The sequence below is a fragment of the Mobula hypostoma genome, chromosome 4 (genome assembly GCF_963921235.1).
Source record: "Mobula hypostoma chromosome 4, sMobHyp1.1, whole genome shotgun sequence".
Classification (NCBI taxonomy): Eukaryota; Metazoa; Chordata; class Chondrichthyes; order Myliobatiformes; family Myliobatidae; genus Mobula; species Mobula hypostoma.
Window position 1 is genome coordinate 37684484 of NC_086100.1, and position 13212 is coordinate 37697695.

At 43.5% G+C, this 13212-nt stretch overlaps 1 protein-coding gene across 2 annotated transcripts in view; it reads right to left on the reverse strand.

Annotated features, from left to right (window-relative positions):
- Positions 1–13212, reverse strand: part of ccdc39 (coiled-coil domain 39 molecular ruler complex subunit) — a 115994-nt gene that overhangs the window by 25204 nt on the left and 77578 nt on the right. For both annotated transcript variants that reach the window (XM_063044854.1, XM_063044855.1), the window contains exon 15: positions 3784–3943. In XM_063044854.1, coding sequence (XP_062900924.1) covers positions 3784–3943 — 160 coding nt within the window. The remainder of the gene's footprint in view (positions 1–3783; positions 3944–13212) is intronic.

Consider the following 13212-nt stretch of genomic DNA (forward strand, 5'->3'; position numbering starts at 1 on the left):
AGCTTCGTGTCATCCGCAAACTTGAAGATGCTGCATTTAATTCCCTCATCCAAGTCATTAATATATCTTGTAAACAACTGGGGTCCCAGCACTGAGCCTTGCGGTACCCCACTAGTCACCGCCTGCCATTCTGAAAAGGTCCCGTTTATTCCCACTCTTTGCTTCCTGTCTGCTAACCAATTCTCCACCCACACCAATACCTTACCCCCAATACCGTGTGCTTTAAGTTTGCACACTAATCTCCTGTGTGGGAACTTGTCAAAAGCCTTTTGAAAATCCAAATATACCACATCCACTGGTTCTCCCCTATCCGAGTTACATCCTCAAAAAATTCTATGAGATTCGTCAGACATGATTTTCCTTTCACAAATCCATGCTGACTTTGTCCGACCATTTCACCGCTTTCCAAATGTGCTGTTATCACATCCTTGATAACTGACTCCAGCAGTTTCCCCACCACCGACGTTAGGCTAACCGGTCTATAATTCCCCGGTTTCTCTCTCCCTCCTTTTTTAAAAAGTGAGGTTACATTAGCCACCCTCCAATCCTCAGGAACTAGTCCAGAATCTAACGAGTTTTGAAAAATTATCACTAATGCATCCACTATTTCTTGGGCTACTTCCTTAAGCACTCTGGGATGCAGACCATCTGGCCCTGGGGATTTATCTGCCTTCAATCCCTTCAATTTACCTAACACCACTTCCCTACTAACATGTATTTCACTCAGTTCCTCCATCTCACTGGACCCTCTGTCCCTTACTATTTCTGGAAGATTATTTATGTCCTCCTTAGTGAAGACAGAACCAAAGTAATTATTCAATTGGTCTGCCATGTCCTTGCTCCCCATAATCAATTCACCTGTTTCTGTCTGCAGGGGACCTACATTTGTCTTTACCAGTCTTTTCCTTTTTACATATCTATAAAAGCTTTTACAGTCCGTTTTTATGTGCCCCGCCAGTTTTCTCTCATAATCTTTTTTCCCCTTCCTAATTAAGCCCTTTGTCCTCCTCTGCTGAACTCTGAATTTCTCCCAGTCCTCAGGTGAGCCACTTTCTCTGGCTAATTTGTATGCTACTTCTTTGGAATTGATACTATCCCTAATTTCTCTTGTCAGCCACGGGTGCACTACCTTCCTTGATTTATTCTTTTGCCAAACTGGGATGAACAATTGTTGTAGTTCATCCATGCAACCTTTAAATGCTTGCCATTGCATATCCACCGTCAATCCTTTAAGTGTCATTTGCCAGTCTATCTTAGCTAATTCACGTCTCATACCTTCAAAGTTACCCCTCTTTAAGTTCAGAACCTTTGTTTCTGAATTAACTATCTCACTCTCCATATTAATGAAGAATTCCACCATATTATGGTCACTCTTACCCAAGGGGCCTCTCACGACAAGATCGCTAATTAACCCTTCCTCATTGCTCAAAACCCAGTCCCGAATAGCCTGCTCTCTAGTTGGTTCCTCGACATCTTGGTTCAAAAAACCATCCCGCATACATTCCAAGAAATCCTCTTCCTCAGCACCTTTACCAATTTGGTTCACCCAGTCTACATGTAGATTGAAGTCACCCATTATAACTGCTGTTCCTTTATTGCACACATTTCTAATTTCCTGTTTAATACCATCTCCGACCTCACTACTACTGTTAGGTGGCCTGTACACAACTCCCACCAGCGTCTTCTGCCCCTTAGTGTTACGCAGCTCTACCCATATCGATTCCACATCTTCCCGGCTTATGTCCTTCCTTTCTATTGCGTTAATCTCTTCTTTAACCAGCAACGCCACCCCACCTCCCCTTCCTTCATGTCTATCCCTCCTGAATATTGAATATCCCTGAACGTTGAGCTCCTGGTCACCCTGGAGCCATGTCTCTGTGATCCCAACTATATCATAATCATTAATAACAATCTGCACTTTCAATTCATCCACCTTATTACGAATGCTCCTTGCATTGACACAAAGCCTTCAGGCGCTCTTTTACAACTCTCTTAGCACTTATACAATTATGTTGAAAAGTGGCCCTTTTTAATGCTTGCCCTGGATTTGTCGGCCTGCCACTTTTACTTTTCTCCTTTGTACTTTTTGCTTCTACCCTCACTTTACACCCCTCTGTCTCTCTGCACTGGTTCCCATCCCTCTGTTGTGAACTAACTTCCTCACGCCTAGCCTCTTTAATTTGATTCCCACCCCCCAACCATTCTAGTTTAAAGCCACCTCAGTAGCCCCCGCTAATCTCCCTGCCAGGATATTGGTCCCCCTAGGATTCAAGTGTAACCCGTCCTTTTTGTACAGGTCACGCCTGCCCCAGAAGAGGTCCCAATGATCCAAAAACTTGAATCCCTGCCCCCTGCTCCAATCCCTCAGCCACGCATTTATCCTCCACCTCATCGCATTCCTACTCTCACTGTCGCGTGGCACAGGCAGTAATCCCGAGATTACTACCTTTGCGGTCCTTTTTCTCAACTCCCTTCCTAGCTCCCTATATTCTCCTTTCAGGACCTCATCCCTTTTCCTACCTATGTCATTGGTACCTATATGTACCACGACCTCTGGCTCCTCACCCTCCCACTTCAGGATATCTTGGACACAATCAGAAATATCCCGGACCCTGGCACCAGGGAGGCAAACTACCATCCGGGTCTCTGGACTGCGTCCACAGAATCGCCTATCTGACCCCCTTACTATCGAGTCCCCTATCACAACTGCCCTCCTCTTCCTTGCCCTACCCTTCTGAGCTACAGGGCCAGACTCTGTGCTGGAGGCACGGCCACTGTCGCTTCCCCCGGGTAAGCTGTCCCCCCCAACAGTACTCAAACAGGAGTACCTGTTGTTAAGGGGCACAGCCACCGGGGTACTCCCCATCACCTGACTTTTCCCCTTCCCCCTCCTAACCGTGACCCACTTGTCTGCCTCCCGTGGCCCCGGCGTGACCACCTGCCTTCCACTCCTCTCTATCACCTCCTCGCTCTCCCTGACCAGACGAAGGTCATCGAGCTGCAGCTCCAGTTCCGTAACGCAGTCCCTTAGGAGCTGCATCTCGATGCACTTGGCGCAGATGTAGACGTCCGGGAGGCTTGGAGATTCCAGGGCCTCCCACATCCGACACCGAGAAAAGCAGAAATTATTGTAGATTGAGAACAAATTGGTTATGAATTAGTCTCATATTTCAAAAGTCCCATAGAGGAAATATAAAATTTCCCAGAAATTTCTTCTAACAGTAGATTTGGCTTAATTGAATAAGCTATCAACATCCACTGTCTCTCAAGTGGATTCTAATGACAATTTATGCATTGTCAATATCCCATTTTGTATCAATGACTTTATGCAAAGGTGCAAGAAGGTGAATGTAGGCTGGCAGCAATCCACAGGAGTGGTGTCAAAAATAAAAGAAACAATATGCATAAGACTTTTTAGTGTTGTAGCTGTCACAGTTAACTAAAAGATAATCTGGCCTAAAATAGGTTCAGAACTGTATTAGGTCTTTGGAATACAAGGCAGCACTGCACATTTGACTTTTATTTATTTTCAGGGTCATTAATTGGATAAAAGAGCGTTTTATTTTTGCACTGAAAGTCACCATCTGAAAGGACAGATTCACAATAACATGGTACACGTGCTGTTCCAATGAAACTTAGGAGGTCTTTTAATAATAAAAATCAGTATTTAAAAATGAACTGCAAAATTTGTATTAATCCCACCTTCAACAATTTGAACATTTTTTGTTATAACAAAAGTAGCAATCACAAATATCTTATTGGTAACAGTGGGAAAAGACATACTTGTTTCTGTAACCTTGCTGAAAGATTTTCGGTATGATGTGTTTTGATTGTGGAGGAGCTGCAATGTATTCTCGAGGGCTCTTAATTCTTTTTCACCTTTGGAAATTTTAGCATCAAGCTCATCTCCCTGTCTCTGAAGCTCCTCTTTCTCTTGGGCTGCCTAAATACAAAGAGTTTTTAAAAAAAGAGAACAATTGTTTTTAGATTGTTATATAATGTTTTAGAAATCATCTTAATGTTACCATGTGTGCAGGAAGAAGCCAATTTGCAAAAAGAAAAATTCCCACACAGCAACTTAGTATAACCATTTATTTTCTTATTTATTGTGGAAACTATGTCAGAAGTTACATTGGTGAGAACATTAGAAAAATGTTTGTTTTAAAATTAGAAGCTATTCCTTCTTAGGTTTATCGTTTTATTGAAAGGATGAAATGTGTGGTACAGAAAAGCTCTCAGAACTGCATTCAAACATCAAATTAGTTAACATGCTTGTCTTTAAGAATTAGAAATTGCAAAATGTTCTCTGAACAGCCACAAGTATCTATCGTAAAAAATCAAAAATTAATTTTCTCATTTGCAGGATAGCCAGTGCATGTTCTGCTTCTAGAATCTGCCAGTTTGGACTTTTAAATGTAGGTTAGAGCTAATTAGTAATGGCAGCTTGGCAGCCAAGAGAGGCATTTAGCAGAGGAGACCAAACAGTCAATTAATTAACCACACACCAATTCTGACATCTCTCATTTAACGCAGCCCTCATTCGGTACCAAAACAAGTAAACATTATTTGATGATGCAACATACTGCAGATTTTCGAAATTTGGAGCATCTGGAGATATTGGAGCAAGAAACAAAACACTGGAGGTACTCAACAGGCCAGGCAGCAATTGATGTTCAATGTTTTGGGTCAAGACCTTTCTTCAGGATGAGAGAGAAAAAAGTGAGTTGGCCAGCATTAGAAGTTTGGAGTTGAAGTGTAACATAGGAGCAAAACTGAAAAAGGTGATAAATATAGGACTACAGGTGTTATATTTGAATGCATGCAGTATATAAAATAAATTAGATGATCTTGTAGCACAGTTAGAGATTGGCAGGTATAACCTTGTGGGCATCACTGAGTCATAGCTGAAAGAACTTCATAGTTGGGAGCTTAACATCTAAGGATACATCTTAAATCGAAAGAACAAGCAGGTAAACAGAGAGGATGGGGTTGGTCTGTTGGTAAAAAATAAAATCAAATCCTTAGAAAGAGGTGACATAGAATGGGAAGATGTAAAATCCTTGTGGATAGAGTTATGAAACTAAGAGTGAAAAGACCCTCATGGGAGTTATAAGGAAAGATTGAATAGGTTAGGACTGTATTCTTTATGATGTATAAGATTGAGAGGAGATTTCATATAGATATACAAAATTATGAGGGATATAGATTGAGTAAATGCCAGCAGGCTTTTTCCACTGAGGTTGGGTGGGACTACAACCAAAGGTCATGGGTTGGGAGGAAAAGTGAGAAGTTTAAGGGGAATATGAGGGGGAAACTTCTTCACTCAGAGGGCTATGAGAGTGTAGATTGAGCTGCCACACAAGCTCAATTTCAACATTTAACAGAAGTTTGGATAGGTACCTGGATAGTAGGAATAGGGTCCTAGACTCTCCCACCATAGGAAACATCCTCTCTACATACACTTTATCAAAGCCTCTCACCAATCAATATGTTTCAACTATGTCACCCCTCAGTCTTCTGATTTCTAGCGAATAAAGACCCAGAGCCATTAAACACTCTTCATATGACAAGCCGTTCAATCCTGGAATCAGTTTTGTGAACCTCCTTTGAACCCTCTCCAGTGTCAGCACATCCTTTCTAAGATAAGGGGTTCAGAACTGCTCACAATACTCCAAGTAAGGCCTCACCAATGCTTAATAAAGTCATTGCATTCTTGCTTTTATATTCTAGTCCTCTTGAAATGAATATTAACATCACATTTGTTTTCCTTACCACAGACTCAACCCGCAAATTAACCATTAGAGAATCCTGCACAAGGATTCCCAGTGCCTTTGCACCTCAGAGTTTTGAATTTTCTACCCTTTTAATAGTCTACCCTTTTATTTCTTCTAACAAAGTGCATGACTATACACTGCCTGACACTGTATACCATGTCACCTCTTTGCCCATTCTCCTAATCTGTCGAAGTCCTTCTGCAGCCTCTTTACTTCCTCAAACTACCCGCTCCTCCACGTATTTTTGTGTCATCTGCAAACTTTGCAACAAAGCCATCAATTCAGTCATCCAGTCACTGACATGGACTGTTCATTCATTGTCGACATTGATGAGGACCTCGACACCATCATGATGGTGTTGAGACTAGCACGTGATTTGGATTTAATTGAGGGAGAGTTGCATAGCGTCAGCATCACTCTCTCTTCCCAATTCCCATCTGAATCCAGAGGCAAGACAGAGTCGAGGTGGCTGGAGATGGGTCTAGGCGCAGTGGATGACCAGGACATCTTCTGTGTCTTGTCCTGCTCTACACGTTCCACGACGCTTGCAGAGACCGCCTCCTTGACTATTGGACCTTTCATTGGTCTCGTCCTCTCAATCCGCCAGAGTCTGTCTTCACATCCTGGGATAGACAACTCCCTATCTCACCGAGGGTTTGAAATCCATTGACTACCCTCACCTGGTTTAGCCGGCTTGTTAAAACCGTTGCCCGGGGTGTGGCTGCTGTTGCATGCAAACAGCTACAGGGAGCCACAGGTGAGAGCTGAGTTCCAGGTGGGGACCAAAGGTGGACTAACCACCCTGAAAAGGATGCGACATGTTCCCCCACCAGAGGTGCTACCCCTCCCTGACACCCCATACACCCCACTGACATATCATGTAAAAAGAAGTGGTCCCAACACAGAATACCACTTGTCACTGGCAGCCAACCAGTAAAAGCTCCCTTTATTCCCACTGCCCCCTGCCAAATAGCCACTGCTTTATCCATGCTAGTATCTTTACTGTAATACCATGGGCTCTTAAGCAACCTCATGTGTGGAAGCTTGTCAAAGGCTTTCTGAAAACAAGTACACATCAACTGATTCCACTTTGCCTATCCTGCTTGTATTTTCTTCAAAGAATTCCAATAGATTTTTCAGGCAAGATTTTCCCTTAAGGAAATCATGCTGAATATGGCCTATTTTATCATGTGCCTCCAAGTACCCCAAATCTACATCCTTAGCAATCGACTTCACATTTTCCCAACCACTGAGGTCAGACTAACTGACCTACAATTTCCTATCTTCTTCTTCTCCCCTCTTGAAGAGTGGCGTGACAATTCCAATTTAACAGTCTTCTGGGACTATTCCCCAATCTAGTGATTCTTGAAAGATCATTACTAATACTTCCAAAATCTCTTCAGCCATCTCCTTCAGAACACTGGAGTGTACACCATCTGGTTCAGGTGAGCTATCTACCTTCAGACCTTTCAATTTCCCAAAAATCTTCTCCCTAGTAATAGCAACTTCACATGCTTCTCACCTCGATACTCTGGAACTTCCATCACACTGTTAGTGTCTTCCACAGTGAAGACTGATTCAAAATACTTGGTCAGTTCGTTCACTATTTCCATGTCCTCCATAACTACCTCTCCAGCATCATTTCCCAGCAGTCTAATATCCACTCCCACCTCTCTTTTACACTTCATGTATCCGAAGAAACTTCTGGTATCCTCCTTAATATTATTGGCTAGCTTAATTTCATAGTCCATTTTTCTTTCTTAATGACTTTTTAGTAGCTTTCTGTTCGTTTTTAAAAGGTCCCCAATCCTTTAGCTTTCCAGTAATTTTTGCTCTATCATATGCTCTCTCTTTGGCTTTTATTGTGGCTTTGATTTCTCTTGTTAGCCACAATTGTGTCATCTTGCCTTCAGAATACTTCTTCCTCTTTGGGATGTATATATCCTGTGCCTTCCTAATTGTGTCCAGAAATTCCAGCCATTGCCGCTCTGCTGTCATCTCTGTCAGTATTCTTTTCCAATCAATTCTGGCCAACTCCTCTTTCATGCTTCCATAACTCCCTTTAATCCACGGTAATACTGATACATCTGACTTTAGCTTCTCCTCCTCAAATTACTGCGTGAATTCAATCATATTATGTTCACTTACCCCTGTTGGTTCTTTTACCTTAAACTCTCTAATCAATTCCAGTTCATTGCACAACACCCAATCCAGAATAGCTGATCCCTTAGTAGACTCAACCACAAGCTGCTCTTAAAAACTATCTTGTAGGTGTTCTAGAAATTCTTTATCTTGGGATCTTGGGACCAACCTTATTTTCCCCATCTACCTGCATCTTGAAATCCCCAATTACCTTTTTGGCATACATTTCTACCTCCGTAGATTCTGCCTGACAGTTTCTTTAGCCTTTTGTTACTGCATATTACTCTTCTGAATAAACTCATTGTTGAATTTGAGAAGTAAGCTTGTGCTTAAATATTTCTGACACTTCTCTGAATTTGGGGAATAAAAATATTAGAAGTAATTCAATCAATGTTTACCATTGACCTGAAAGATTAATAATTTGAATCTGAGAAACTTAGTGAAATCATTAGGAAGTGTTTTTGATAAGTGCAGTAAATTTGAGAGTAATTAATCTCTTGCACTTTCAGTGACTGCTACTTCCATTTTATTTTAGTGTTTATATTTCAAAAATATTTTGTTAGCCATAAAGCACTTTGAGATATTCTGAAAGAAAAGTGGAAGTACAAAATAAACAAGAGAAAATCTGCAGATGCTGGAAATCTAAGCAACAGACTGAAAATGCTGGAGGAACTCAGCAGGTGAGGCAGCATCTATGAAATAGAGTACAGTTGACATTTTGGGCCAAAAACCTTCAGCAGGACTGAAGAAAACAGATGAGGAGTCAGAGCTAGAAGTTGGGGGGGGGTGAAGTAAAGAGCTGGGAAGTTGATTGGTGAAAGAGATACAGGGCTGGAGAAGGAGAAATCTAATAGGAGAGGACAGGCCGCCATGAATGAAAGAAAAAGGGGGAGGAGCACCAGAGGGAGGCGATTGGCAGGCAAGGTGAGAAAGGGAAAAAGGGATGGGGAATAGAGAAGGAGGGGGATAAAAGCAGGATCTCCCAGTGGCCACCCATTTTAATTCCACTTCGCATTTCAAGTATATCAATCCATGGCCTCCTCTACTGTTGTGATGAGGCCACCCTCAAGTTGGAGGAGCAACACCTTGTATTCCGACTGGGTTGCCTCCAACCTGATGGAATGAACATTGATTTCTCGAACTTCTGGTAATGCCCCCCCTCCTCTTGCATATTCCCCATTCACTTTTCCCTCTCTCATAAGACCATAAGACATCGGAGCAGAATTTGGCCATTCAGTCTATCAAGTCTGCTTAACCATTCCATCATGGCTGATCCTGGATCTCACTCAACCCCATATACCTGCCTTCTCTCCATATCCTTCTGTAGGGCTCTCAGTATACTAGATGGACTGTTAACTGTTGATCACTTATTAGCAAAATGGCTTCTCGTAATGAGCAAGGGGTTCTCTGTAACTGCAATGTTTGGGTTATACAGTGTGATAATGGAAATTGTATTCATTTGTTAGCCAATGGAAGTCATGTTCTGTTATGTGCTGAGTTGAGGAGCGCGGGCTTTTTCGGGAGGCGAACAGAGAGGACGGACGTGTGAGGAACGGACAGCGGTTCCAGGGCGGCGGACACCAGACCTCAGGGGATCAGAGGGTGACTGGAGTCTTGGAAGGATGTTGTGAATGGAATCGGAGGCGTAATCTCCAATGTATTAAAATATTATGTGCATCAGACTGTTAAGTTACTTACGTGGCGCCTTTTCTTGTAGTTGTTTCTACTAACCCATCACCAAAAAAATTTGCTATAAAGTGTAATTCTTTACTCGCACTTCGTATATTGTTTCATATTTGTGTCGTGGCTGATCATTGAGCGACTCACACCTTATCCACACCAAAGCAATTGCACTGTTTGGTGGGGTTGACAGCTATTCACCCCAGGCAATGGGGGTCAGTGCGGCAAAGACCGTTACACTTTGATGCCCCGACCGATTAGGAAACAATCAACTTCTGCCTTAAATAGGCTCCACCTCAGACTGTGGCAGAGCTTTCCACAGATTTACTACTCTCTGGCTAACAAAATTCCTCCTTACCTCCGTTCTAAAAGGTCGCCCCTCAGTTTTGAGGCTGTGCCCTCTAGTTCTGGATACCCCCACCATAGGAAACACCCTCTCCACATCAACCCTATCTGGTCCCTTCAACATTCAGTAGGTTTCAATGAGATCTCCCCCGCCCCCCCCACATTCTTCTAATCTAATCTGTACTCTTATGAGTACAGGCTCAAAGCTGGCAAATACTCCTCCGTTCCTGGAATCATCCTCGTGAACCTCCTCTGGACTCATCCCAATGACAACACATCCTTTCTCAGATACGGGGTCCAAAACTGTTGATAAGACTCCAAGTGCAGCCAGACTGGTGCCTTATAAAGGCTCAGCATTATCTCCTTGCTTTTATATTCTATTCCCCTTGAAATAAATGCCAACATTGCATTTGCCTTCTTTACCACAGACTCAACTTGTAAATTAACCTTCCTGGAGTCTTGCACGAGGACTCCTAATTCCCTCTGCACCTCTGATGTTTGAACGTTCTCCTCATTTAGATAATAATCTGCACTACAGTTCCTTTTACCAAAATGCATTATCATATATTTCCCAACACTGTATTTCATCTGCCACTTTTTTTGCCCAGTCTTCCAATTTGCTTAAGTTCTGCTGCATTCACATTGCTTCCTCAGCACTACCTAACTCTCTACCTGTCTTCATATAATCTGCAAACTTTGCCACAAAACCATCAATTCCATTATCTAAATATTAACAAACAACGTGAAAAGCAGCAGTCCCAATACTGATCTGAGGAACACTACTGGTCACCGACAGCCAACCAGAAAAGACTCCTTTTATTCCCACTCGCTGCCTCCTGCCTTTCAGCCATTCCATTGTCTATGCCATAGGATTTTATTTTGTTAAGCAGCCTCATGTTTGGCACAAATATTCAACATTCTCTGACCCTATGTCACCTCTTTCTAAAGATGTAATTCTATCTCTTACCACCACCGCCTCTGCCTTGCTGCCTGTCCTTTCAATACAAAGTATTTGATGTTAAGCTCTCAACTGTGGCCTTCTTTCAGCCATGACTCAGTGATGCCCACAATGTCAAACCAACCAATCTCAAATTGTGCCATGAGTTCATCCACCTTATTCAGAATGCTACATGCATTTAAATACAGCACCTTCAGTCCTGCATTCTTCGCCCTTTTGAATTTTCCCACTTGTGGTACAATTTAACTCTTTGGTCTGTCTGCATTTGTACCCAATCATTGGCTTATCCTTCTTTACATTCATGTTACACCCATCATCTACTTGTAAACCTGCTGGATAAAGGTGTTCTCACCATGGAATATAACCAAAATATTCCTTAGTTACTTGTGACATAGAATCATACAGCACTACAGCATAGAAACAAGCCCTATGGCTCCATCAAGTCCATGCCAGTCTGATCTTCTGCCAAGTCCCAACTACCTGGACCCAGACCATTGCCCTCCATATAGCTCTCATCCATGTACCTATTCAAACTTCTCTTAAATATTATGATAGAACCCATATCTACCACTTCCTCTGGCAGCTTGTTCCATACTCGCACCCTGAGTGAAGAAGTTCCCTCTTGGATTCCCCTGAAGTACTTCACCTTTCACCCTAAAGCTTTGACCTTTAGTTCTAAACTCACACAACCAATGGGGAAAAGCCTGCATCCATTCACCTTATTGCACACATCACAATTTTGAATATCTCTGACAAGATCTTCCCTCATTTCCCTATGTTTAAGAGAATAAAACTCTCACAGCTATCTGGACTATTCCTCTTCTCACCCTGTCTCTTGCAAAAACGCCATCCCCTTCTTGCAATTCCTCCGTCTCCGCCGCATCTGCTCTCAGGATGAGGCTTTTCATTCTAGGACGACGGAGATGTCCTCCTTTTTTAAAGAAAGGGGCTTCCCTTCCTCCACTATCAACTCTGCTCTTAAAGGCATCTCCCCCATTTCACGTACATCTGCTCTCACTCCATCCTCCCGCCACCCCACTAGGAATAGGGTTCCCCTGGTCCTCACCTACCACCCCACCAGCCTCCGAGTCCAACATATTATTCTCCGTAACTTCTGCCACCTCCAACGGGATCCCACCACTAAGCACATCTTTCCCTCCCCCCGCCTCTCTGCTTTCCGCAGGGATCGCTCCCTACGCGACTCCCTTGTCCATTCGTCCCCCCCATCCCTCCCCACTGATCTCCCTCCTGGCACTTATTCGTGTAAGCGGAACAAGTGCTACACATGCCCTTACACTTCCTCCCTTACCACCATTCAGGGCCCCAAACAGTCCTTCCAGGTGAGGCGACACTTCACCTGTGAGTCGGCTGGGGTGATATACTGCATCCGGTGCTCCCGATGTGGCCTTTTATATATTGGCGAGACCTGATGCAGACTGGGAGACCGCTTTGCTGAACACCTACGCTCTGTCCGCCAGAGAAAGCAGGATCTCCCAGTGGCCACACATCTTAATTCCACATCCCATTCCCATTCTGACATGTCTATCCATGGCCTCCTCTACTGTAAAGATGAAGCCACACTCAGGTTAGAGGAACAACACCTTATATTCCGTCTGGATAGCGTCCAACCTGATGGCATGAACGTCGACTTCTCTAACTTCCGCTAATGCGCCACCTCCCCCTCGTACCCCATCTGTTACTTATTTTTATACACACATTCTTTCTCTCACTCTCCTTTTTCTTCCTCTGTCCCTCTGAATATACCCCTTGGCCATCCTCTGGGTTCCCCCCCCCAGCCTTGTCTGTCTTCCCGGACCTCCTGTCCCATGATCTTCTTGTATCCCTTTTGCCAATCACCTGTCCAGCTCTTGGCTCCATCCCTCCCCCTCCTGTCTTCTCCTATCATTTTGGATCTCCCCCTCCCCTTCCAACTTTCAAATCTCTTACTCACTTAGTCCTGACGAAGGGTCTCGGCCTGAAACGTCGACTGCACCTCTTCCTAGAGATGCTGCCTGGCCTGCTGCGTTCACCAGCAACTTTGATGTTTGTTGCTTGAATTTCCAGCATCTGCAGATTTTCCTCGTGTTTGCGTTCCTAATCTATTTACTCTTTTCCTATAATTCAGGTCCTCAAGAACCAGCAACATTCTTGTAAAGCTTGAGTGCTTGGTGATGGTGCTGATGCTTGCCATTTTTTTGCCCGAGGGAGGAGGGGGATTGCTGCTCGCTGCCACTTATGTGCAGGAGGGAGGGGAGCTGGGGGGGGGGTACTTTGGCATTCTTATGTTTATCTGTTGTTCATTCTTTGGGGCAC